We start from the raw sequence: 27,824 nt of genomic DNA on the forward strand, positions 1-27,824 counted from the left end.
GACAAATATTTTATGTTTGCAAACATGCTGAGTCAATTAACAGCAACCCTGTCCGGTGCAAACATTTATAACCTCTGAAATATCAGCTTTAGCTGAATTTCCTATTGAGGTAAATGGAAAAATACCTGTAATTTATTGTTTGTGGTAACATTCATGGCTGCTCAGACTTTTTTCCACATGATCAACACTGGTAAATATGGACATGAGGTTTGTCAATATTTTTTCATGTTTTCAGTCAATGTTTTGCAGTAATAATTATTATAAAAGTCTTCATACATTTAATGGATACTTCCAATTTATACCTTATTTATAACATGCCAATCTCAGAAAATTTCATTGGGCTTGAGAGAGAGAGCAATCTTGAGAGAGAGAGCATGTGCACACGTGTGTGTTTATGTATGTAGGAAAGGTGGGCAGGTTCTGCTCTAAAACTACTATTTTAATCAATGGCTGAACTAAGCTGGCCCAAAACCAAGGGAAGGCCTGGAGTGCTCAGTTCTGATACCTAATCTTTTACTGATGAAGACTGACGACATTAATGTAAGGTTCAAACTTAAAATGTCCAAGTAACCACTCCAGAAAATGAGACACACATTTGTAAACAATTTAGACCCATGCCTAATTTGTGCATACAGTTGCTGAAAATGGTTTCTTAAATCTAGAAATTATATGCCCAATTTGTTTAAAAAGGGATATGATCAACTTAAAAATCATACGTTGTAAGCCAAATTTCTTTGCGTATGCTACTAACACCTAAAAAACAAATTTGAAAATCCAATTTACTTATTTATAGACTTTTTGCATTTCTCTCAGCTTGGACAATGAAAAAAATCATTTCTGCCCAAATTCATTTTTTGTTTACACTCAGTTTCACCTGCAGGTCCTTAGTGCTGTAATGTTTGTGTTTCAAACACTGTAAGGGAATGTTTAATTAAAAACAGCTTGCACTGGAATTTTACATAAACTGTCAATGCATTTCTATTGGTCTTATATTTTATAAACGCTTTTAAAATAAAATCTTTAAATTAGAACTGAGGCACATTTGTGCTACGTATTTCACACACACCTAGAAACAAACAATCCCTACCCAAGAGAACTTGAAGTCTAAGCTCCCTGTCTAAAAACTGATAGTACGCAGGCAGATTGCGGTGTCCTCACAGGTCCATATGTGTACGGTAGCCTGCTGCACACTATCAATTGCAACAATACAAGTGACACAAAATGGAAGCAAATATGTTTAGTATTATAATTAAATAATTGATTATTCCCATCTGTCCTTCAACTGACCCAGCACTGACTGATTTCTTAAGATGACAATGTCGCTTTTAAAAAAAAATATCTGAGTATAGAATCTTCTATCCACTGGACAGACAGAGAACAGGCAGAAGTAATTCAAGCTAACCCACTACTGTTTTGCCAATGTGACACAACTAGGAGGACCACTAGTGAGGGAAAAGAGTAGCTCTGTCTTCATGGTCTTTCCAATAGTTGGCCTCTCTCCCGAGACTGTGTACCAACTAGTTTTGATGGCGATTTTGTGATAGTGACACACAGGAAGTGAACTGACTAAATATTTCTCATGTGTCACTGAATGACTATCAGATGGCAATGACTATAGGACACTACCAACTTGGGCCATTTTGAACCAACAGCCTAGGGATGATAGCGCAAATCTTGATTAATCAGATCCTATTCTATATTATTGGTTTTCTGAACCCAGAGATCTGCTGTCCAACACCTACTTGTAATGAAAAACTAAACAATGTGCATTTTAATCCTATTAATTTGGTCAAAATTACATTGTTTTCAACAGTCATTTGAATTACACTCTTTAAATCATTTTGACAGGCTTTAAAAATAATCTCCACATGTGTACGTTTGTCTCTGCCCTGCACATAAAAATGAATCTCTCAATGGCCCATTTACTCTATTATTCTCTCTTCCATGAATTCCTTCATGAACCCATTACTTCAGATGGGATCTTCTCAGCTCCCTTCCTCTCTCAAACCAAGCATTCAAGCAGATAACCAGGGCTGACAATGCAAAGCTAATTCAAACAGAAGTCTTAAAGTTTCTAAATTATTTCCACTTTATAGCTCTGCAACTTCCTCTTTCCCCTCTGGCAATGTCTATCCTCTAGTGAGGAGAGCAGATGAACTATCTTCTTTAAAAAAATCCATTTCAACCAGTCAAAGTAATAAATAACACCAACCACGCCTCCCAACCCCCTCAAATGGCCAGGCAGTCAGGAGAAATTTCAAGGGTGTTCCCAGCTTGAGGCCCCACTGTGGCAATATGCTAAATTATAGTCAAGCAATTTCAGTCTTTGAGCCTTAAAAGGAAAGGGGGTAAAAGCAGAGGTACCACTGAGAATATAGACTATAATTTAACATAAATTTTTACAATATACAGAGTCTGTCAGGTACTGAATTACACAGTCAGGTAGGCATATTAGATGGAGGTTGAGAGAGAAAAGATGGAGGCGAGCATCTCTCTTGAAGCACTAGACTCAAGTCACTGCTGGAGGCAGGATGCTGGACTAGATAGTTAAATGATCTGATCCAGTATGAAAATGCAACAGGAATCCACCAAGCATTTATTTTTCTAAGACAGCATATTACCATAGGTACAGGTTGACAGGTGGCACATACAATGTAATGTAAAGAAATTAGGACAGGATATAGAATAGCAAAGAGGTCTGTGTATAAAATGGTCAGAAGCTACAAAACACAGATGAAGAAAACGATTGTGGCTGAGGGGAGCATGCTGCAGTGGACATAAATGCAACATCTGGCAGCAGTTAAGAGAAGAACAAGGGGCATAGCAGAAGAAAAGAGCACAACTCAGTAGAAATGATCATGGAAGCATTATTAAAGGCAGGAGGAGCCCATATTGAGTAATGGGGACATTGCTACAGGAAGGATATTGAATGAAATGATACAGAAAAGGGCAACAAAAACAAAATGTCTCATATGTTATGAGATGTGAAAATTAGGTTTATAGTCATTAGAAAAGAGGACCTCAAGAAGGGAACATGACTGAGGTACCTACAATTCCATGTGGTATAGAGAAAGGGGATGCTACCAAACTAGCAGTGAAGGCAACCAGTTTATACAAGAGAGAATGAAAGAATCCAAGAAAAACAAGTCACTAAAGGATCAAAAAGGCTAACAATGTTAGGAACCATTAGGAAAGGGACAGATAATAAGACAGAAAATATCATAATGCCACTATATAAACCCACGGTATGTCCACATCTGGAGTACTGTGCCCAGTTCTGGTCACCCCATCTCAAAAAGGATATAGTGGAACTGGAAAAAGTACAGAGAAGGGCAACAGAAGTTGATCCAATAAAATATATTACCTCACCCACCTTGTCTCTCCACGAGTTTAGTGATGCAGACAAATGGAAACTAATGTTCAGTTATATAACCTGATACAAACAATCAATACATCCATTCAAAGGAAATCGCTAGTAAATTAACCTGAACCAATATGCGGACTAGTAAAAATTTTCTATGGTAAGGCCCGATCTGACACTGTACAATTTTTATTGAATTTAGAACTTTTGAACATTCTGCTTAAGGAGAATCAGTAGAAGAATCATTTAAACTTGAAGCTGCAACAATGTTAATTTTTACAGCAAAAAAGAAAGGAACTCACTGAAACAGCAGCAACCCTGCGAGGCTGCGTCACTCCCACTACTCTCCCTTCGGCTGTCCAGCCAGCTTCTGCTAGATACTGCAAACAAACATTGAAGACAGGAAATTAATTAGTCATACATGACACAATGTATCCAGCAGTTAAAGCATGGTACTGGATATCAGGGCTTCTAAGATTTATTCCTGGTTCTGACATCAACTCTCTGTGACACAGCAGGTAAAAAAACTGAAGATTTTGCGCATTAGTTGACTCCACTATAAAATACATATACTACTACTACCCCTACCTAACAGGTATATTAGCATTTAGAAAGCATTTTAAGATATTGAGATGAGAGAAGATTCACAACTGTAAAGTATTTCTTCATAGTGATTCCTTCCCTGCCCCTCTCATTTAGTAGTCCTGTCTCAGGAAAAGTGTCTGAACAGCATTAGTCAAGTATTCATGCTGAAGCAGTTAATATACCTCACTAGTTTTGTAGCCATGTGGCAAGAAAAGCTAATTTTATATACTTAGCAAATATAGATTTATTTATTTTTTATAATACTTGTCACAAAAAAACAGCTAAGTTTCTGTAACTGTTATACTTCAGATGTGTTGCACATGTCCATTCCACGTTAGGCGTATGTGTGCCTTGAGCACAGTTGCCGGAAATTTTTCCCTCAGTGGTACCCAGTGGGTTGGCTCTAGCACGCTCATGGCACCAGTATAAAGGGACCGGCTGACCCTGCACCTCCCTAGGGTGTACCATCAAACATTTTCTGTAGAGTCCCCCCACCCGGTATCTGGCTGGGGCGGGTACAGATGCTGAGGTGTATGGGGGCAGCTGCCTGCATGTAAAACCCCTGCTTTGTTTCTTTTGAAGGTCTTGGAGGGATGGTGGAGCACAGAAACGGGTGCTCTGCTGAGGCCTGAAATGCTTCCTCAAAGGCACTAGGGTGTAGAGGTCCAAGGACTTGAGGGTTACTCTGGAGTCCTTCAGTCCATGGAGCTTTGCATCTTTCTGCTCTGAGAAGAATGAGATCCTGTCAAACGGAAGGTCCTGGAGAGACTGCTGGACCTCCGTCGGCAGGCCTAAGGACTGCAGCCAAGAACAGCTGCACACGGCCACAGTTGAGGCCATGGATCTAGCTACCAAGTCTGCTGTGTCCAGGGTAGCCTGCAGAGAGGCCCTGACTATCGACTTCCATTCTTCCACCAGTGCAGAGAAGTGCTGCCTGGACTCCTCGGGAAGCAAGTCTCTGAATTTTGACATGGAGTCCCAGACATTAAAATTGTATCTCTCTAATAACACCTGTTGGCTGGATATGCAGAGCTTTAAACCTCCTGTAGAATAAACCTTTTACCAAATAGGTCTCTGAGTCCTTCGCCTTAGAGGTTTCTCCATGAAGCTCCTCTCTCTCTCTCCCTTTTGTTGGCCGTTGAGACCACCAGGGACCATGATGGGGTGGGGGGAGTACAAGTACTCATACTCTTGGGCAGGAACAAAATACTTTTTCTCAGCTCTCTTTGAGGCGGATGGCAGGGAGGATGGGGTTTGCCACAAGGCTTTAATTGGTCACATGATGGCCTAATTGAGAGGCAGATATTTTAGACAGCCACACCGCAGCCAAGATGTTGACAAGGCTGTGGGAGGATTCTTTGAGTACCTCCACAAGCAGACCTAAGTTCAAGGCCACCTCTTCATCAGCTTCTGATGAGCTCTGAAGTTGTTCCGGGGGGGGAGGGGGGAAGGAGAGAAGGAGGGGAAGGGATGTGACATGCCCGCCTCTGACACTGCCTTGTCCAGGGAGGAGGAGGAAGCCTGTACTGGCAAGGGGCCCTCCTCTTCTCCTTCTGCACTGACTGTGTCCCGCAGGTCTAGGTCCTATGGATCGGTACCAGGATCAGTACCAGAGTCCAGGTCAGGTGCTGTGCGATGAAGGAGCCCTTCTCTCCAAAGCCTCCAAATATAAGCATCCGGAATGTGCCCCAGACATCAGGGGAAAACCCCAAGGGTTCCAAAATGGCGATTGCATTGACACAGGTCAGTGCCCACTGGATAAAGCACTTGGAGGTACCCCTGCATCCAGGTCTATCACCACATAGGTCTGACCAGAAGGGTACTGACAGCAACCCATCTGTTGTGTATCCGACCCCACTTCTGACTCAGACGATGAGCCTTCCTCATAGCGGTGCAGTACTCATCAGTTCCAGAGATCAGTGCCAAGGTGGGGAGGCCTGCATCGAGGATAGCAGGCACAGTTTCCCCCTAGATGGTACCAAGGGGCCAGGTACTGAGCAGCAGCTTGAGGTAATGTGCTCCTTTCTGCCCACCTACACCGCCAACACCGGCTCTTGCACTGCAGGCGATGGCAGTACCAATAGCACCAGCAAATATCTGGCTGCTATGAATGTTTCCAGGGTGGCCAACGCCGTGATCACCCCAGAGTCTTGCTGTCCCTCCAGCACCAGCTTATCTGGTATTGGACTCAACAGAGCCTGCAAAGAGGATGGAATCAATGGTACTCGCACATGGAGAGGGAGCAAGGCAGTGACCTGACTCATGTCGCACTCCTGCGCTCCCCATGCTTGGCCTTTTTCTGAGTCGGGGAATGTCCTCTTCTTGGCCAGTTGCTTCTTATGTTTCTTTCTCGGCACCGGGGACAGGGAATGGTACTGAGAGCCCCTCATGGTGGGAGGAGCACTCTGCACTGAAGCTGAAGTACTCAGTGCTGAGTCTGACTGGCTTGGCTCCAAAGAGTGTCTGAGTGCCTCTTCCATTAATAGGAATTTCAATCTGGTCTCCCGGTTCTTCTTCATACAAGGATTAAAATCCCGGCAGTTATGACAATGGTCCCATACATGAGCCTCACCCAAGCACTTTAAGCAACTGGCATGCGGGTCGTTCAAAGGCATAGGCTTGGCACAGGGCTTGAAGCCTGGTGACCGAGGCATGCCTTGGCACTAGGGGCAGATGAAAATCCACTAACAAGCAAGAAGTTCCAACTCCACTATGTACAAAAGCTATTTACACTCCAAACAAAAAATAAATAAGCAGTGAAGAAAGAAACAGGGGACATGGATGAAAAATGAAGACCTCTGAGTACAGCTTGTCATAGCAAGAAGAGCAGTTCCAGCAACCATCATAGGCAGTAAGAAGGAACTGAGGGAGGTGTGGGGTTGGCCAATCCCTTTTTACCTGCGCCATGAGCGCGTAGCACCAGAGAGCACTAGAGCTGACCTGACAGACATCACTGAGAGAAAAATGTCCATATACTGTGCTTGAGGCATGCACACACCTAATGTGGAATGGACAGGTGCAAGCATTCGAAGAAGGTTAATATTTTAATGGAATATGAAAAGGTGCCATACAAATATGTTTCTCCCATTCATGTTACAATTTTCTGGCAAGGAAGCACAGGAAATAAAGATGGTCACTGTTTGAACAAAGAATTAGAAAGATACCAATTGAAATGTTTTCTTTACAAATGGTGATGAATTTAAAAGAATTCTGAAGGAGTAATAAATTTAAGAAAAGTTGGCCTCCTACTTGAGCAGGAGCTTTTTGCAATGGGAATTGTGGACCCAAGTTTGATTCCTGAGTATGGTCCTTTGTTACATAGGCCAATAAGTTATGTGGCAGAAGGATTTTATGCTGTTGCAATCATAGAATATCAGGGTTGGAAGGGACCTCAGGAGGTCATCTAGTCCAACCCCCTGCTCAAAGGAGGACCAATCCCTAACTAAATCATCCCAGCCAGGGCTTTGTCAAGCCTGACCTTAAAAATCTCTTAGGAAGGAGATTCCACCACCTCCCTAGGTAACACATTCCAGTGCTTCACCACCCTCCTAGTGAAAAAGTTTTTCCTAATATGCAACCTAAACCTCCCCCACTGCAACCTGAGACCATTGCTCCTTGTTCTGTCAATGCCAGAACCTGTTGGCTGATAGCAAGGGAGAGGCAAGGTGTAAGGCTCTCTCATACCTCAGTGCATTGCAATATCAGGACTGGGCCTAAGGTATCACCCTTGCCCCATAAGGTCTCTACACCATTCCCAAGAGTTGGCTGTCATCCTATGTAAGATCTCTTGGAAGAATACAATTTTGCTAAGTTACATGCACACTCACTTGTGGAATCTGAGTAGTTTTTCCACATCCTGTTTCTCCAACAATCACCAGCGTCTGATAGTTCTCCACCAGATAAAGGATGTGGTTTCTAAGCTGGAAGGGCAAAACATATTCAAGTTACGAGAACAATCTGAACAACAGAATTTTCAATACATTTCTGCAAAGAGCAATGCACATATAGATATACACTCAGTATAAGATATGAATTATTAATTCATTAAACTCCATCAATGCAGTGCACAACATACAATATTTGAACATAAATCCACATAAAGGTTATAATAAAAAAGAGCAGATTCACTTTTGCCAACATCTATTAAACACAAAGAATAAATTTCATCAAATAAAAGAATGATGACTTACATCACATCACTTTCATGTTGTAAAGTGATGTTTAAGAGAGAGGATCAAAAACAATTTATAAAAGAAACACAGCAGGCATGAGATTCAGCATATCAAAAAGTTCTTTCATACCTTAAACACTGGTAACTTTTGTCTCTGTTGTTCAATTGAAAGAGATGCATAGGGATTATAGATGACAGAAACACCAGTACTTTCAGCAGCACTCTGCCTCTCTTCTGTGATACTGACACCAGGACCTTCCGTGCCTACATGACATGAGACAATTGTAATAGGAGGATGACAGAAATTTTCCTGGCTTATCTCAGTCTAACTCAGACAAATAAGTTCTTTAGGAAAAGGAACTCTGTCTGCCTTCTAACATGTGCCGTTAAGCATCTCTAACATAATAATCATAAACATATGTAGTTAATGCTTAACAAACAGGAACTTGTTCCAAATTAAATGTAAATCTCCCTTTTTTAAAGTCTCCTAACATGGTACAATATATCTGTGTCTTTCAAAGAAAATGTTAAAAATGTCTATGAAACATCTATTTCATGAGAAATGTACAAAAGCCTTAACTTTTGGCACCTTCTTTTTCCTTTTCTTCCGCTTTAAAGAAAGTTTTTTAACATACTCACTGTTTTTCCCAGGAATGCCTCTATTCATTTAAAACCAGGAATAGGCAATAAGAATCAATTTCATCAACACACAATGCTAGAATAAGTCTTCCAATGAAACCTTTTTGATTCAGATTAATTCTAAGGTGTACTTTTAACCATACTTGCTTATGAGCCATGCCACTCACTAAATTGAGCTCATAAATCTGTTTATTCCCAGTACATGTAACTGGGAAACTAATGACAGCTGGAAATGCTCAATCATGGGGGGGGGGAATTTTCTCATTAAGGTAATGCATCATCTGCAGTTTTCTCCTCTGCTATTCAGTTGAGATGTCCCTCATTTTGTAGGATCTGTGTTGCACATTATTGGCCACGTCCACAGAAGAATTTAAACTGTATTTGCTCATTATTCTGCTTTAAAACAGACAGGTCCCATCCACATTCAGCAAACAAACTGTTTACATTTTGTATTAACATAGACCAGTTTAAAGAAAGGTTAAAAATGGTTACAATAAGAATTTAATCCCCATTGTAGACATAGATTTAAACATCAGTATCATATAACATTTGGATGCCGACTGAAAGATAGGGAATAATTCCTCTGATCATCCATATATCTTCTGTTACCGCACTCCTGGACATACCCGACAGATAGTTATCTGATTTAAATAAATTAATTCACCTTGCCAAGGCTCATCCATTTGGAGGGAGACTCCCTCACTTTTAGATAAATTTTACAGCAACTTATACATTTCTCATTGTTAATCTTCAGTGTATGAACCGGCTCTTCCCATGTGTTTGTACAGTGACCTGCTACAGGGGATTTGGGACACACAGGAGACTTCAGTATATCCCAGGAAATTGACTACTTGAATTCAAAATGTTTCTGCCTCTCTCTCTCTACTATTAACTAGTATAAATTCTGGCTCTTCCATGAGCTGATTGTTGCTTTGTGCATTACTGGAACCTCTGGGTGACAATCAATTGTTTTCAGATCCTCACACAAAACACAGAGCATAAGCACAAGATAGTATAATTATTTCAGGAAGAGTTTTGTGTTTCAGTTAGATTTGCTCTCTGCTTTGCTTTTATTATAGAGAAGCTGTAGTGTTGCTATAGTTAAGGTTGGGAGTCCCTTGCTTACAAGATGACAAATTCTATTTTATTTTAGAGGTATACATGAATTTAGTGCTGGTGAGAGATGCCTGTTTGATAACCCTGAAGACCCACCACATTTATCCACAGGGGAGTTTCAACCCAGGCAGCAGGAGCACAAGCTTCCCGCCCGTGTCCCCAGTGCAGCCCTGTCAATGTGCCTTTACCCTGCAGCCCAGAGCCCACCCCCAGCTGCACGAGCAGAGCTCAGACTCCGTGACCCATCCACCCTCAGCATCTCGGCTGACCGGGGGCCAGGCAGGACCAGGGAGAACGGGGGCTCAGATGATGGGGGTGGGGGGGGGCGGACTGTAACCCTGCCAGCTCAAGGTGAACCTAAATGCCCCACCACCCTGGGGCTCTGGGGAGAGGGGGAATAATGACAGACCATTAAGTCACCAGCTCCTGGTCACTGTGGTGGGGAATGGTAAGAAATGAACCGCTTTGCCCCAGCCCGGGCAGCGCCAATAGGAGGTGGGACGAGGGGAGGCCCAGAGGCTCCTGCCGGGCGGCACGGCCAGGTCCCGGCGAAGGGAAGCCGAGAGGACCAGCACCGGCAGTACCTCCCCGGCCTTTGCTCCCCGGGGGCTCCCTCCCTCCAGGGCCCGTTCGCCCCTCACCCGGTTTCCAAAACTTCATCGGTCCCACGGGCGCCGCCATCTTGGGGTGAAAGGTCAAAAAGGAAGTGACGCCCTCGCCCGCCGCACGGGTCGGGGCTGCGTGTCACGTGGCGAGCGAGCTCTGTAATTGGCCGGCCGTTGCCATAGCATCGGTCCCGCGGGCTAGCAGCCGTTGTTCTTTTCCGTGCCTTGCCCTTCCCAGCCCTCGAGTCGTAGGGGGCCCCCTTGTGCCTCAGGCAGCTCCCGCCCACCAGAGGAGGCGCCCAGAGACTAGGGTGATGGGCGCCAAGGGAGGAGCCAGAAGGCCCCTCCCCTCAGGGCGGCCGGGCAGCACCCCAGGGCCCGCGGGAGCAGGGGGAGGTGCAGACTCCTAGGGGCTTTGTGCCTTGATCTTTAATAGGGGGCGTGGAAGGGCTTTTAGGGGTAAAATGCAGTAAGTGGTGATTTCGCCCTATACAAACCTAGGAGGAAATAATGATTGAAAGCTACAGCTGGGCCAAGTCGGGAAAACGGGGCTTGGGAACATGTTAGATCAGTGACAGTCACTCAGACCTCCTGGTGCAGGAGCCAAATAGGGTTTGGGTCTTTTTCTTATATACAGGGCAGGGGCGGCTCCAGGCCACAGCATGCCAAGCGCGTGCTTGGGGCGGCAAGCCGCGGGGGGTGCTCTGCCGGTCGCCGGGAGGGCGGCAGGCAGGCCACCTTTGGCGGCGTGCCTGCGGAGGGTCCGCTGGTCCCGTGGCTTCCATGGAGCTGCGGGAGGTCCGCCGAAGCCGCGAGACCAGCAGACCCTCCGTGCATGGGGCGGCAAAATGTCTAGAGCCGCCCCTGCTTATATAGGCGCCTATTACCCCCCGTCCTGATTTTTCACACTTGCTGTCTGGTCACCCTAGAGCCAAATCAGCATCAACTGTACCCAAAAGAGTCATAGTAGTGTGAATTCATTGTTTCATTTTATATATATATATATTATTCTCACACCAAAGTGACTGACCAAGTATTATTATTTTTATCAACTATAAAAATTGGTTAATAACATACCAAAAGCATCCTGACTGGTTAATAACTTAGATTGGTTAATAATTAAATCACACCGTGTTTCAATGTGTGCTGCAAAGAGCCATGCCTGGAGACACATTAAAGAGCCACTTGAGCTCCTGAGCCTCAATTTTAGAGGTTTGTTGAAGGATATTCACCTGATAGATTTTGATGTGTGATGTTGACTATTTGTGTAACAGTTATGAAGCTTTAACGTTTTGCATCTCAGTGCCAACTGCCATTAAATAATTACTGTCTGACTCACCCCCACCCCATAAATTCCCATAACTGTGAACATTTAAAACAATAAAAGAAAAAAGCTTTAAAGTAAACGTGTGTGTGTGTGTGAGAGAGAGAGAGAGAGAGAGAGAGAGAAATCTAAGTCCATTTCTTTCAAGCCTAATAATAGATGTGGGGCACAGAGGACAATGCTGTACTCAGAGACCCCATGATGAAACATTCCCCATACTGCCAGTTCACAAGTGCTGAGCCCCCAGAATATCATGTGTGGTTTAAAAAAATCATTACCTTTTAACAGATGCTATGTCCTGGATTATAGTTATTTGCCTGCTGATTTCTCAGATCTAGGCTATGTCTGCACTACAAAGTTTTGCTTTCACATCTATATCAGGCATGGGGTGTGACCTCTGACCAACACAGCTGTGCCAGGAATAGCACCTAGGGTATAGACCAGTGGTCCCCAATGCAGTGCCTGTGGGTGCCATGGCACCTGCCAGGGCATTTATGTGTGCCCACCTAGTGCCCAGCATGGGAGAGAAGCCACGGCCCCGCACCTGCCGGGGACAGAGAACTCCTGGGCTGCAGATTGCGGGCGCCGGTGTTCTCGGTCCCTGACAGGCGCGGGGCTGCGGCTTCTCTCCGGCTTCTCCGGGGCTGCAGAGTGCGGGTGCTGGTGTTCTCGGTCCCTAGTAGGCACGGGGCTGTGGCTTCCCTCCAGCTTCTCCTGGGCTGCAGACTGCGGGCACCGGTGTTCTCAGTCCCTGGCAGGCGCGGGGCCGCAGCTTAAGCCAGAGAGAAGCCACGGCCCCGCGCCTGCCAGGGACAGAGAACTCCTGGGCTGCAGGTGCCAGTATTCTCTGTCCCTGGCAGGTGCAGGGTTTTCCTAGTGCCCAGCAGGGGAGAGAAGCTGGGACCCCGCCTGCTGGGGACAGAGTACTCCGGGTTTGCAGGCGCCAGTGTTCTCTGGCCTCCCGGCTTCTCTCCGCACTGCCCAGAACTCGCACCAAAAAAAACAAGAAACAAAAACACCCGCCCCCCAAAAAACATGCTCCAACTCTGCAGAATGGATGGAATGCTGCTCCGTAGCACGTGCTGCCCCAGGCACGTGCTTGCTCCACTGGTGCCTGGAGCAGGCCCAGCATTATGTGAGTAATTGTTGGTGCCCGATATACTCTTCTGAAAACATGAATGTGCTACTGGCCACAAAAAGATTGGGGACCACTGGTATAGACAGTTATTCTGGCAAAACTATGCTTTTGACAGTATAGTTTATTTCAGAGGGAAGGGCTATCCATAACAAGTTATCCATGCTAAAGTGCAGATTTGCAAGTATATACTGAGTCCACACTAGGAATGCTTTACAGGTATGCTACAACAGTAGAGCTATATCAGCAAACCCCCCTAGTTCAGATGCAGTTTATACAGTTCTTTTGCTGGTATAACTTAAACCAAAACTAAGCTATGCCAGCAAAAGAACATTTTTGCCAGTACAACTGCATCAGCGTTAGGGCTTTTGCCAGCATAGCTATGTGAGTTAGCAGTGTGATTGTTTTCACACTCCTAACCAACAGTTATGCTAATAAGACTTTCTAGTATAGACCAGCTCCAAGTGTAGATCTGACCCTAATCTAGACTAGAAAAGGCCGGGGGTTGCATGTGTTTTTATACCAATATCGCTACACTGGCAAACCCCCCTAGTGCAGACACAGTTTATACTTGCAAATTGCTAGTATAGCTTTTACTGATTCCCCCAGCAAAAGAAGTTACACTAGGGCTTTTGCAGATACAGTATAAAAATGTTATAAAAAATCCACCCATCCACCCCCACCCGGTATTACCATATTGGCAAAAGTTTTATGTCTAGCTCTGGCCTGAGCCTTTAGGGTGCATTTCGATAACGTTTTCAAGATTTCCTCTACAACCAGATAGGCTAGAAACATGCATTACAAAAAAAAGTAATCTCAGATTCACACCTAGCAATTTGCTCCTAGGAGCTGGAGCTTTAAGGAAAATACTGTGCATCAGGACACTCATAACAAGAGGGTTGCACGTTTTGTGGCTTCCCTAGGCTGAGCACTTTGCACACACCAGGGGGTCCTTGCATTTTTCTCTTCCCAGCCACAAGTTCCCTGTGTGCCACCTTCCCCTCATCCCTTGTTGTAGGGACTCTCTTCATCCCTTCCCTTCAAGCCAGGGTCTTTGTCCCCCATTCTTCCTCTCACACTGGCAGCTCTGTTTACTGATAGTTTTCCTGGCCCGCATGCATCGGGCACTGTGTGTCCACATTGTCCCCATGCTCACCAGTCCCCGAGAAGGGCTTAGCATGCCTCCCTATTTCCCCCTCCGCCATACTATTGTCCCCCATTCCTCCCATGCAGGATCTCTGTGTGCCCTCCATGCCAGGGGCTGTGTGCTCCACATCCCATAGCAGAGTTCCTCATTCTTCCTCCTTCGGCTAGTGATTGTGTATCCCTCATTCCCCCCTCCCTTGGGTTTCCATGGGCCCCCCCATGACAGGACCCCCTGCCCATGCCAAGGACTGTATATGTACGCCCCAGCCCCCCACCTCCAACCCATTCTTTTTCTTTCTCTCTGGGAGATAAGTAATTCAGGGTGTCAATATGTTTAAACTGTACTAGGAACAGCAGCAGAACTGAGATTGGGGTATTGCTATGGTGGAAAGCTGCCATCAGCTGGTTCTTTGATCTACAGCCACAGTCGTTGATTGAAGTTGCTCAGTCTGCTAACCAGATGCCAGAGGATCTGTGCACCCCCCATTTCTCCCTGCTGATTTTTTGATTTTCATCCAAAGCAATAGGGTTCTGCCCACTGCTACCTGCAACAGTCCCTGAAATTTTGGAGTTGATCAAATGCAGCATTCAAAAATTATTGCATTGCAGACAAGCATAGAAAATGCCACCACACTGAGTGCAAGATTTCACTTCACCTGGCTAACTAGGAAAAGAGGTTGAGTTTAGGTTGACCTTAGCTACCAAGTTAACTAAGCCCTACCTAAATTGATCTTTTTTCTAGTCAAGACTAAAGAGTCAACATTGCTCCTTATATTTGATCTCACCTGTTATGTCTTTAAAATGAATTCAGCAGTGCAAGGTAAAAAGGCAGGGAAGCAATAGCAAAGTGGCTGTTGCTGTGACCATTTGTATTACGGACAGCACTGGAAGGGAATCACCTTTTGGTGACTGGCAAGCATATGGGATGTAATTTGAGGCAGCACCAGCACAGGAAAAAACAGAGGCAGAACAGGACGGATAAGGCTGCTCAAGGCCCAGTTTAGGCACAGACCCAAAACTTGACTTGTGAAAAGTTTCCTTAAATTCACAGAAGAAAAAAAAACAAAAAAAACTCCAGAAGTATGATGCAAACCATAATCCCTTGCATGACTTATTAGTCCTAGCCAAGCCTTAAGAAAAACCCCTGACAGCAGTTCTCAAACTGTGGGTCAGGACCCCAAAGTGGGTTGAGACTCCATTTTAATGGGGTCGCTAGGGCTGGCTTAGACTTGCTAGAGCCCAGGACTGAAGCCCAAGGACTTCAGCCCTGGGCAGCGGGACTCAGGTTACAGGCTCCCTGCCTGGGGCTGAAGCCCTTGAGCTTTCGCTTTGCCCCCCTCCATCCAGAGTGGTGGGGCTTGGGCTTGGGCTTTGTCAGAGGGGGATGTGGTGCAATGAAGTTTGAGAGCCTCTGCTCTATGATAAGACAAGGCAGCACAGACTGTATTTGAGGTGGTGGCGGCTCGACCTAAGGAGAACCACAGGATCTTTGTCCAACAGCTTCAATAAAAAGAATCCCCATCACATTCATTACAACCAGGTCAAGTTTCTGCCCTATCACGAGAGGTAGATACCACAAGGATATATGCACCAAAATCATTGCACTTGATACCAGGCAGCTGATGGTTTGGGAAAAGAATCACCAGACAATTAAGTTCAATTACCCTGATGCTTTATTAAATCTTTGACAGAGAGGGTGAAAAACTCACAGAACCACAAAATCCCCAGTCACATTTCACTGGCTTCTTAATCTCTAGCACTCTTTATCATGCACATAAATAATGTGACAGAGCAGCACTATGACTATTGTAATTAATCTTAAGTGATGCTTTTATACAACATTACCTGGTTAATATAATCTTGCAATTAATTTTTATTTATTATCTAATAGTTGTTTCGCAAACTCTTTTGGAGAAAATTATGTCTTTGACTGTAATAAGAGATGTAATCTTAAAATCCTGGCTGTTTATTTGGATACATTTTGAAATTACAAATAATACAAAAGATCTCAGTGGTTTGAGCATTGGCCTGCATAGCCCAGGGTTTGGGAGTTCAATCCCGGAGGGGGCCATTTAGGGATCTGGGGCAAAAATCTGTCTGGGGATTGGTCCTGCTTTGAGCAGGGGGTTGGACAGATGACCTCCTGAGGTCCCTTCCAACCCTGATATTCTATGATTCTTTGTAAATGTTGCTTTTTTCCAATCACAGCAACACTAGCCCATACAGGAAACACTGTTACAGTAAACTTAGAATCCTTTGCATAAAAGAGGGGGGAAATCTTATTCAAAAGAAAAGTCCATCATCAATTTTGAACATACAAATATACAAGACATTTACAAATTCTGAAAGAATTTGTTAGCCTGACAGGAACATTCTGCATAGATCAGAAAATTGGCATTAGGAGGATTATTGCATTTAAGAGAGACATATCTTAGCAAAGGACAAACCCACACTTAAGATACCAGTAGAAGGATAAAAAACCATCATGGACATTTACAATTATTGAGTGTTCTTAAGTCAGGCAAATTAGAAAGGTAAAGTTTCAGTTACAATAAATGCAGAAGATAAATTATGTTATACATTCAGTTTGTCATGTTTTAATCTTAGTGTTATCTTTATTGCACATAAGAGTTTTTCTCGTTTGTTTTGTATAACAAATATACAGGCTATATGAAGTGCTAATTAATGTTGATCTAGAATATTAAATTTTTCCTGATTTAAAACAGCCTTAATGCAACAATAGGGTTGCCCCAAGTTGTGTGTCTTTTTTGTTTTTAATTGCCATGCTTAATAACATACAGTAACGCCTCACTTAACGTAGTTATGTTCCTGAAAAATGCTATTTTAAGTGAAACGATGTTAAGCAAATCCAATTTCCCCATAAGAATTAATGTAAAGGGGGGGGGGGAGGGGAGTTAGGTTCCAGGGAAATTTTTTTCACCAGACAAAAACCTATTATACACACAGACACACATATACACAGTATAAGTTTTAAACAGTTTAATACCGTACACAGCAATGATGATTGTGAAGCTTGGTTGAGGTGGTGAAGTCAGAGGGTGGGATATTTCCCAAGGAATGCCTTACTGCTAAATAATGAACTAACATGCAGCTGAGCCCTCTAGGGTTAACCAGGGCCGGCTCCAGGCACCAGCTTATCAAGCAGGTGCTTGGGGCGGCCACTCTGGAGCGGGGCGGCACTTTCAAGTATTCGGTGGCAGGTCCCTCACTCCTGCTCGGAGCGAAGGACCTTCCACTGAATTGCCGCAGATCGTGACTTTTTTTTTTTTTTAAGGCTGCTTGGGGCGGCAAATCCCCTGGAGCCGGCCCTGGGGTTAACTTATGGTTAATGAAGCCTCACACTCTGCAAGGCAGCACAAATGGAGAGAGAGGGAGAGGGAGAGAGGGAGTGTGTGTGTGTGTGTGTGGTGCATTGCCCCTTTAAGTACACTGACCCCACTAAGTACACTGCCTTTAAGTAGATCAGCAAGTTGAGACAGCAGCTGCTGCTAGCAAGCTCCCTCTGTCCTGAGCCCTGTCCTGTCCCACCCCTGCTCTGTGGAGATGGGGTAGAGGAGCAGGGTGGAAGGGGGCAGGAGGACGCCCTGACATTAGCACTCCTCTTCTCTCCTCCCCCCCACCACAGCAAGCAGGAGGCTCCCAGGAGCAGCTGCAAGGCAGAGGGCAGGAGCAGCACACGGCACTGCGGGGAGGGACAGCTGAACTGCCCGGCAGTTGGTAGCCTGCTGGGCGGCTGCACCACAGGGAACTTAGGGGAGCTGATAGGTGGGCTGCTGGTCCACCCTGGTTCCGAGCCCCAACTAGCTCCAACAGGCTGCTCTTTCTGTAAGTAGTGGACAAAGCAGGCGGCTGCCAAACAACGTTATAAGGGAGCATTGTGCAACTTTAAGCGAGCACGTTCCCTAATTGATCAGCAATGTAACAACGAAACAACATTAACCGGGATGACGTTAGGTGAGGAGTTACTGTACATAACTCTTCAATTAGCTTTAGATGTTCATGCCTCAGACCCAGACTCAGTAAAGCACTTACACCCATGCCTAGATGCTCTGCTGAATCAGGGCCTCAATGAATGAAGTAGGATAAGATTAAGTTCCTACTTTACTGCAGATACCACTGTTGACTGAAGAGAAGTTTCTACAAAGCTGAATTATTGAGACCACAGGGCAAGAATATATGTTGCAATTATTATTTTTGCAACAGTAAAGGTTAGATTTGTTTTAAATGAGAGCTTTGAATTTGTATGAAGACCTTAAAATGGCAGGATATTTTGATTTTTTTTTTTGCACATATGATCTGATTTTGGGGAAATGTGTGCAGTGGGGGGAGGAGGATTCCCCCCTGCATTTCAAAATCTCTCATAAAACTTGTCCCAGAAGTAAACTGAAAGCAACAGCCCCTGTGCCTGTCAGGCAAGGTATGGAAAATGTACAATGATATAACCAAGTAGGGCTTCATTTGGTTCTGCAAAAGCTAATAGGGAAAGCTTCAGCATAGAAAAAAAAGTATTCTAGAGAAATGAACATCTAAAAAAGATTTTTAATACTCTTTTTGCAACCTTATCCATACTTAATTACAAAACAAAAAGGATATTGTACATTTAAAATAATGTAATTTGTTCAAAACTCAAATAGCAAATTAAGGCATGTCTATGTTTTAATGCTTCAAGTACTTCACTGTGCATTGTGTAATAAGTTGCCTAGGAAGAACCACAACAGTGCTCTGTGCAAGCTTGAAAAGCATGTCTCTTTCACCAACAGAAGTTGATCCAATAAAAGATATTACCTCACCCACCTTGTCTGTCTAATATCCTGAGACCAACATGGCTTCAAAGCAGCTGATGCACTAACTTGCTCCACCTAGCTGCGGCCATTCATTTGAAGAAAGGGTGTGATGTCTGAGGCCCAGTAGGCTGACATCGATATTTTTCCATCTAGTTGAGGTTATACGTTATGTTTGGCTATCCATGTCATTTTTCAGTCAAATGTCCCTGGCTGGAGAGGTAGCCAAACACAAGATTGAGCTTGGACCTGATTTCAGAGCAGAAGAGTGCCCCCCTCTATTTATTTTTCAGAAGGAGATCTTTAAGCAGTGTTCTTTTCAGTAGCTAGAGTCTTTAGAATAACCAGAGCCATTGAGTTAAGATGATACTGATCTAGTAGAGGATGGGAAAGTACAGGAGAATGACTGAAAACTAGAAGAAGTTAACAAGAGAGTTATCCACATATTATCACCTTGGAGACAGAAACAATACCAGTCTTATGTTTGTTGGCCTGAGTTGTAGTGGTCTTCAGTAGAACCACTGTTTGAGGATTGCCTTCTCTCAATGTGAAGTTTGTTTTCCAGTGGCTATCATTACAACATTGGATATGGGCACAGTGGGCTCTTCTCATTTTTCAAGTTGAGTGGACAGTGCTCACCTCTCTATGCTCCAACGTGGCCTCATGACTGCAGAGACATTCCTCTCAGTCAACGGTGGAGATGCTTGCATGATGATATTTGACTTACACTTTGACTCCCTGGAGGCATACAAGAAGCTCTGTTTCCTTCTCATGTTTCCTACAAATGCTCTAAGGTAGAAAAAATCCATTCTCAAGAAGTTTTCCTTCATCAAGTCACTGGAAGCCTTTGTTCTCCTAATCAGCTGATTAAACATTCCACTCTTCTTGCAACTGGATGACAGTTTGGGGTTGATGGGCTTTGACCGTGCAAAAAGGATCCGGAATTCCAGGTCAAAGTGTGCGACTGCTGGGCCCGACAGAATCAAGATGTTACTTCTGCTTAGTTTCCCATCAGTCCACGTGAAACTTTATAATGAAAAAATTCACAATGATGTTTATTTATTAAAATAAATAATACACCCACACAAAGGTTGAAATAGTGCCAATACATGTTCTCTTTCAATACGAGAAACTGGTTACTGTACTATGGGTAGTTAGCAACATAATTTTTAGTGCAAACATCACATACGATCAACAGCTCACAAGAAAAACAATTTTGTACTATTACCCTTCACCCTACAATCCAAAGAAGTCATAGGAGACAAGGACATGAAAAGAAATAGGGTACTTGCCTGTAGGAACCTGTTGTCACTCTTATGCCATCAACCAGGATAAATTTTTCTTGGACCTTCCCCACAATTTTGACTCCTGACCTTGTGCAATAAGTGTTTCCCGATATAGTTCGAACTCTCATCAGCTGTTTGAAAGAGAAAAAAAAAACTTATTTAAGTTTTGACATATCAAAAGAAAAATGATTCTACCTAAGAGGGAAACTTACAAACATTAATGATAAAACAGAGTCCGAAGACCACTGTTGATCGGCTAACACAGGATGCTGCTGAGTGACATAAGATTCTCTCTCCTAGAGGAGTCAAATGACCATTCTAAGGGGTTCTTGTGGCTTAGGGAGCAAAACATGAAGTCAAAATTTGAACCAGAATTTAGTCTCCCTCATTATAAAGCAGTGAGCCTTGATACTGTTGGAGTAACAAGACCACTCAACGTATTTGTCCTTCAGGGAATAAGAAAAGGACTAAACTGAACTGAAATCTCCTTTGTGTCCTTACAAAAGAGTGACTAAAATATAGTGGATTATGTGTTTACCCAGTATGAGTCCCCTCCCCCTTTAAATAATTTATGTTTGTGGGAAGAGAACCTCTCTTTCAACAGATTTCCTAAAAGAAGGAAAAAAAACTTTAATTATCTGGGCCAGAAACATTAAGACATTCATCAGAAAGATTCCCAATTTTAAAGAAAGTCAATTTACTTTATGAGATGGCCAGAAAATTAAAGGTTCAAGCTATGGCTATTTAAACAAAGAAAAGAGCGTCTGCAGTGCTTCCAGCAATCCCATAACAAGTGTTAAAGACAAAAATCACTTCAATATAATACATGGGGGTTAGTGCACCTCTAAAGACATCATTGTTTGTGCAGTTAGTGCCTTGTTTTTCAAGATCAGTTAAAACTTACAAAAAAAGAGCAAGAGCTACATAGATCATATTTCTTTTGAAAACTCAGATGTTATGGTTGCAACAGGGCCAATAACCAAATGTTTGTTGCCATAAGTATCACAGTGCCTACCTTCTCCTGCTCAAGATCAACTCCTAGATTTCTGCACATTTTCAGGAAGTGGGGAAATGAAGCACGATCTAAAAGGATGTACACACTAACTTTCCGCTTGCTACAGGCTTCCTGAAGGTCTTTGAAGATATCAATGTCTGTGAAGGTATCCATAACCACAGCAATAACCTGCAACAAATACAGAAGAAACTATTAGTTCAAGAAAACCTTGTGACCTAAATCTTATTTTTCTCAGCACCCCAGGGGAGATTTAGAAGGGGCAGAGGGGTATATGAATCAATTTAGCTTCCAAATTAAGTAGTCCCCTGGTTGGTTTCCTTTTATCAATACCATATTCCCTAGACAAGTTTCCATTTTCCTTGCTACTTTTTTTAAGTGTTATTTTATTGTGACATAGTCAACCTGTTCCGTCATTCTTAGCAGCATTCCACAAGCGTGTCAAGTACTGGATAATTTAGATATGTAATGTTGTAGCTGCATCAGCCCCTGGATATTAGAGAGATAAGGTGGATGACGTAATATCTTTTATTGAACCAATTTTTGATGACAGACAAATCCCTGGCTGAATCAGAGCTGTATGTGCAGGCTCTACAGTGGGAAAGCTTTTTATATTGCATCAGAGGTGAGAGAGGACACCATGATACTGAGTGATGGAAGGGTAAGGGAATGGGTTTAGGTTAAGCTAACAGCATTTCAAAGGGAAAACACATGGGTATTGCACAAATATGTTGCTTCACAGCACACCTAAACTATATGGGTACCTATTATAATCAATCTCTGCATATCATCGCTTCCACAAAGTCATACATAGTAAAATGGAAACATAGATATTGAACTCATAGGATGATGGGAGCCTGCTTTTTAGAGTATTCATTCTGTCCTTGACACTTACCATTTGATAATGTATAAAAAGAAAGTACATCTAAGATTCTTTGCTACACCATCCACGTGGTTTCCTTTTGTACACCTGGAATTGCAATAGCAGGAACTAGAGAGAGTCTGCGAATAGGGACTACATCTCTTTGGTTCATAGGGTGCAAACAACACAATTAAATAGCTGAAGGCAGGTAAGTGAATTGGGAAAGAGAGATTGCTGGCTGTCAGTCCTTTCTGCCAATGCATAAGTTACTCAGGAAAAGGAATCTTTCAGTACTTGATTCTGAAAGTATGTATCATCACTTATCAGGGAACACTATCTCCGTTTGTCATTTGCTCAGCAGCATCTTGCTCGCTGTTTAATTACATTTGTCATGCAATACACAAGAGGGAACATAGAATACTTCACCCACAAGGCTGCAGCACACAGGTCTTAAGGTTCCCTTCATTTCCCCCACCTCTAAATTGATCCCAAGACCCACCAGGGCAGGCAGGGACTACAGGCTGCTCTCCAACAACAGAGGAATGGGCTAGCAAGAAGCTTACTTAGAAACATTTTTTTAGAGATAGGTGTTTCACCACCAGCCTTCCACAACCAAATAGTTGACCTTTAATACCATTCAGCCACTTAATGAACAGGGATATGGGAATGGGGAGTAAATATCCAGTCCAAAACAGAACTTTGGCAAGATGGTTCATTCTTAGCTTGAAGTTTCTTACACTGAAGTACCCCAACTTGGAGATGCAACACAAACGCAAGCCATTTTGATAGACACATCCTAAGTCGGAGATTGTGGGATTGTGTCCTCTTCCTGTAAAATGTATTGCTTGAAGAGAAGGGCTTCTTCAGTCCCAAAACTTGGAAAGGATCACTGACTTCACCAGTGATATCTGCAAAGGGTTTGAGTATGCAAGGAAAAGGAACTTCTCAACACAGCAAATATCTTCACTGGTGTGAATTGGTTTCCCCTTTACTATCATTTCTTTAGATGAGAAGAAATGCTGAGGATCCTTACTGTATTGTCATTAGTAGGGCTGTCAAGTGATTAAAAAAAAATCACAATCACGATTAAAAAAATAATCATGATTAATCGCACAACAGAATACCATTTATTTACATATTTTTGTATGTTTTCTACATTTTCAAATATATTGATTTCAATTACAACGCAGATCAGAGTACAATGCTCACTTTATTTTGTATTACAAATATTTGTGCTGAAAAAAAATATTTTTCAATTCACCTCATACAAGTTCTGTAATGCAATCTCTTTATCATGAAAGTTGGACTTACAAATGTAGAATGATGTACAAAAAACTAACTGCATTCAAAAATAAAACAAATGTAAAACCTTAGAGACTACAAGCCCATGGAATCCTACTTCTTGTTCAGCCATTCATTCAGACAAACAAGTTTGTTTACATTTGCAGGAGATAATGCTGCCCGCTTCTTGTTTACAATGTCACCTGAAAGTGAGAACAGGTGTGCACATAGCACTTTTGTAGCTGGCACTGCAAGGTATTTACATGCCAAATATGCTAAACATTCGTCTGCCCCTTCATGTTTCAATCATCATCCCAGAGGACATGCGTCCATGCTGATGACAGGTTCTGCTCGATAACAGTGCCGACCGGCGCATGTTCACTTTCATCATCTGAGTCAGATGCCACCAGTAGACGGTTGGTTTTCTTTTTTCGTGGTTCGAGTTATGTAGTTTCCGGATTGGAGTGTTGCTCTTTTAAGACTTCTGAAAGCATGCTCCACACCTTGTCCCTCTCAGATTTTGGAAGGCACTTCAGATTCTTAAACCTTGGGTCGAGTGCTGTAGCTATCTTTAGAAATCTCACATTGTACCTTCTTTGTGTTTTGTCAAATCTGCAGTGATAGTGTTCTTAAAATGAAAAACGTGCTGGTTCATCATCGGAGACTTCTATAACATGAAATATATTGCAGAATGCAGGTAAAACAGCAGGAGACATACTATTCTCCCCACCTCCGGGGAGCTCAGTCAAAATTTAATTAATGCATTTTTTTTAAACAAGCGTCACCAGCATGGAAGCATGTCCTCTGGAATGGTGGACAAAGCATGAAGGGGCTTATGTATGTTTAGCATATCTGACATGTAAATACCTTGCAATGCTGGCTACAAAATTGCCATGCGAACGCCTGTTCTTATTTATAATGTCACCTGAAAGTGAGAAGCAGGCAGCATTACCTCCTGAAAATGTTGTATGTCTTAGTGATTGGCTGAACAAGAAGTATGACTGAGTGGACTTATAGGCTCTAAAGTTTTACATTGTTTTGTTTTTGAGGGCAGTTATGGAACAAACAAACAAAAAAATACATTGTAAATTGCACTTTCACAAAAAAAGCGATTGCATTATGGTACTTGTATGAGGTGAACTGAAAATTACTATTTTTCTTTTTTTTATAATTTTTACAGTGCAAATATTTGTAATCAAAATAATATAAAGTGAGCACTGTAGACTCTATTCTGTGTTGTATTTAAAATCAATCTATTTTAAAATGTAGAAAAAATCCAAAAATAATTAATAAACTTCAATTAGTATTCTATTGTTTAACAATGTGATTAAAACTGCAATTAATCATGATTAATTTTTGAGTTAATCACGTGAGTTAACTGTGATTAATTGACAGCCCTAGTCATTAGGGATCCCACAACATTTTGAACAAAGGAAGCATTATTAGTTTAGATGGCCTGGCCAAGATCCAGCTTGGATAATTACACTCTGCCTTCATAGCTGATATCACAGGGAGAAATCTAAGTAGAGATGTTCTTCAGTTCTCCTCTGAAAAACTTAAGTGGGACTAACTTGGTTTGAACATTGGCCTGCTAAACCGAGGGTTGTAAGTTCAATCCTTGAGGGGACCATTTAGGGATTTGGGGATTGGTCCAGTTTTGAGCAAGGGGTTGGACTAGATGATCTCTTGAGGTCCCTTACAACCCTAATAATCTGTGATTCTAACTTAAGTCAGCTTCACTTCAGGCCCCGGCAAAATCACAGAGCAGGTCCTCAAGGAATTCATTTTGAAGCACTTAGAGGAGAGGAAGGTGATCAGGAACATTCAACATGGATTCATCAAGGGCAAGTCATGCCTGACCAACCTGATTGCCTTCAGTGATGAGATAACTGGTTCTGTGGATATGGGGAAAGCGGAGGATGTGATATAGCTTGACTGTAGCAAAGCTTTTGATACAGTCTCCCACAGTATTCTTGCCAGCAAGTTAAAGAAATATGGATTGGATGAATGGACTATAAGGTGGATAGAAAGCTGGCTAGATCATCGGGCTCAATGGGTAGTGATCAATGGCTCAATGTCTAGTTGGCAGCCGGTATTAAGCAGAGTGCCCAGGGGTCAGTCCTGGGGTCAGTTTTGTTCAACATCTTTATTAATGATCTGTATGATGGGATGGATTGCACCCTCAGCAAGTTCGCAGATGACACTAAAATGGGGGGGGGGAGGTAGATTAGCTAGAGGGTAGGCATAGGATCCAGAGTGACCTAGACAAATTGGAGGATTGGGCCAAAAGAAATCTGATGAGGTTCAACAAGGACAAATGCAGAGTCCTACACTTAGGAAGGAAGAATCCCATGGACCACTACAGGCTGGGGACCGACTGGCTAAGCAGCAGTTCTGCAGAAAAGGACCTGGGGATTACAGTGGATGAGAAGCTGGATATGAGTCAGTAGTGGGCCCTTGTTGCCAAGAAGGCCAATGGCATGTTGGGCTGTATTATTAGGAGCACTGCCAGCAGATCAAGGGAAGTGATTATTCCCTTCCAGTTTTGGTCCCCCCTTCCCCCCACTACAGAAGGGATGTGGACAAATTGGAGAGAGTCCAGCAGAGGGCAACGAAAATTATTAGAAGCCCGGGGCATATGACTTACGGGGAGTGAGGTGGGATGTGTCAGGTGTCCCCTTACCCCCTACCCACCCCATCTCCATAGAGCAGGGGGGACACAGGAGGGAGCTAGCTGGCAGCACCTGCTGTCTCAACTTGCTGACCTACTTTAAAAGGCAGTGTACTTAGAGTGGGGTCGGCATACTAAACACATACATACTAAGCACATCTCTCTCTCACACACACAGGGTATGTATCTCTGTCTGCCATGCTGTCTCCCCTCCCTCCATTTGTGCTGCCTTGTAGAGTGTGACGCTACATTAACAACAATGTGTTAACCCTAGAGGACTCAGCCGAGTGCTAGTTCATCATTTAGCAGTAAGGCATTCCCTGAGAAATATCCCACCCTCTTCCTCCACCACCTCAACCAAGCTTCACAATCTTCATTGCTGTGACAGTATTAAATTGTTTGTTTAAAACCTAAATACTGTGTGTGTGTGTATATATAGTCTTGTCTGGTGAAAAAAAATTCCCTTGAACCTAATCCCCCCCAATTTACATTAATTCTTATGGGGAAATTGGGTTCACTTAACATCGTTTTGCATAAAGTTGCATTTTTCAGGAACACTACTACAACATTAAGCGAGGAGTTACTGTACAAGCAGAAGGCTGCTATATTCCATCCTAGAAGTGGCATGAGTGATCCCCAGGTGAATTATGTACATAGCACCCATTGTGCGGTAGACACAAATTATCAGGTTTTATTTAAAAGACACACTGTGTGATAGTGTGATACTAAGGTGCTACAAACGTGTTTTGGGATGACCACATTACTCATAATTGCAGAGGTCCCAAGTGAGCTAACCAAGACCAATGAGTGTCCATAAGCACACTACACTGTCATGTATTCTGCATATAACACATAGGTCCCCGAAAGACTAGTTTCTAAAGTATGAGAAATTTTACCACAAAGCAGACAGGATCCCTGCCCTGAGGAGCTTCTCCCTTCCTTCATTCTCCTGCAGGATTGTAGCGATGGCCTATCCAGAGAGGAAAGCTCACCACAACCATGAATGTCACAAGTTTTGGCAAGACCAAACATTAAAGTGGTGATTTAAAAAAATGCAATAAATAATAATGCGAAGTTGCAGATTTCAGAATTTAATCCTAGCTGGCTGGAGCTTAGGGACCAAGGCCAGGGGGTCTTTAGTGCACGGGGGAGCGCTGTGCAGCGCAATATCCCCCCGGGTTTCCTAGAGCGCCCGGAGGAGGCGGCGGCTCGGGCAGGAAGGGGGCGCCGAGGCCGGGCTGGGGACTCACCTCCCTGGCCGAGCGGATCTGCCTGCGCACCGCCTCCTTGCAGCTGTAGATGGTCTCCCCGAAGCTGGGCTGGAAAAGCGCCTCCACGCGGGTGAGGCCGCGGTACGAGCCGCTGGAGAATCCCGGCCAGCCCAGCTCCAGCACGGGCGGCTCCACGTCCGACTGCTCGGGGAAGTAGGTGAGCGAGGAGCAGTCCAGCGAGGCGCTGAGCGAGGGCTCGGCCGCCCCGTCCTCGGCCCCGGCCGGCGGCGCGGCCGCCTGGAGGATGGCCTGGATCTCGGGCTCCGAGAGGAAGCCGGGCACCTTCTCCCGGCGCAGGAAAGCGCGGAACGCGGCCCGGCCGCCCGCCACCAGCTCCTCCAGCGCCAGCCGCTGCGCCTCGCTGTAGAGCTCGGGCGAGCTCGGCTCCCCGGGGGGCCAGCGGCCGGGCGCGTCCTCCAGGCACTGGGACTGGTTCGCCATGGGGAGCCGCGGCCGCCGCTGCCACCAGCCCGCAAGGGGCAGCCACTAAACCAGGCCTTTTATGGGGAGTTTTAAACCCAGCCAACGCCCCCTCAGCCCGAGTCTCCTCCACCTCC

General features: G+C 43.9%; 2 protein-coding genes across 4 annotated transcripts in view; both read right to left on the reverse strand.

Annotated features, from left to right (window-relative positions):
• The window catches only part of DHX35 (DEAH-box helicase 35), a 48,737-nt gene extending 38,129 nt beyond the window's left edge, over positions 1-10,608 (reverse strand). For 2 of the 3 annotated variants that reach the window (XM_044985586.1, XM_044985588.1), the window contains exons 1-4: positions 10,514-10,608; positions 8,248-8,381; positions 7,774-7,866; positions 3,664-3,741 (exon numbers count right to left, since the gene is read on the reverse strand). In XM_044985586.1, coding sequence (XP_044841521.1) covers positions 3,664-3,741; positions 7,774-7,866; positions 8,248-8,381; positions 10,514-10,553 — 345 coding nt within the window. In that variant the 5' untranslated portion in view covers positions 10,554-10,608. Of the gene's footprint in view, positions 1-3,663; positions 3,742-7,773; positions 7,867-8,247; positions 8,382-8,756; positions 8,887-10,513 lie in introns of those variants that run through there. The other variant, XM_044985587.1, reaches the window with a different exon arrangement.
• An 8,148-nt stretch (positions 10,609-18,756) lies between these two features.
• On the reverse strand, positions 18,757-27,728 carry LOC123348592 (protein FAM83D-A-like). Its single transcript, XM_044986158.1, has 4 exons — positions 27,247-27,728; positions 21,186-21,353; positions 20,177-20,301; positions 18,757-19,910 (listed from the first exon to the last, which is right to left on the reverse strand). Exons 1-4 carry the CDS (start codon positions 27,706-27,708, stop codon positions 19,520-19,522), a joined length of 1,146 nt encoding a protein of 381 aa, XP_044842093.1. The 5' UTR covers positions 27,709-27,728; the 3' UTR covers positions 18,757-19,519.
• Between the last annotated feature and the right edge of the window lie 96 nt (positions 27,729-27,824).

Source organism: Mauremys mutica, chromosome 13, assembly GCF_020497125.1.
Source record: "Mauremys mutica isolate MM-2020 ecotype Southern chromosome 13, ASM2049712v1, whole genome shotgun sequence".
Lineage (NCBI taxonomy): Eukaryota > Metazoa > Chordata > Testudines > Geoemydidae > Mauremys > Mauremys mutica.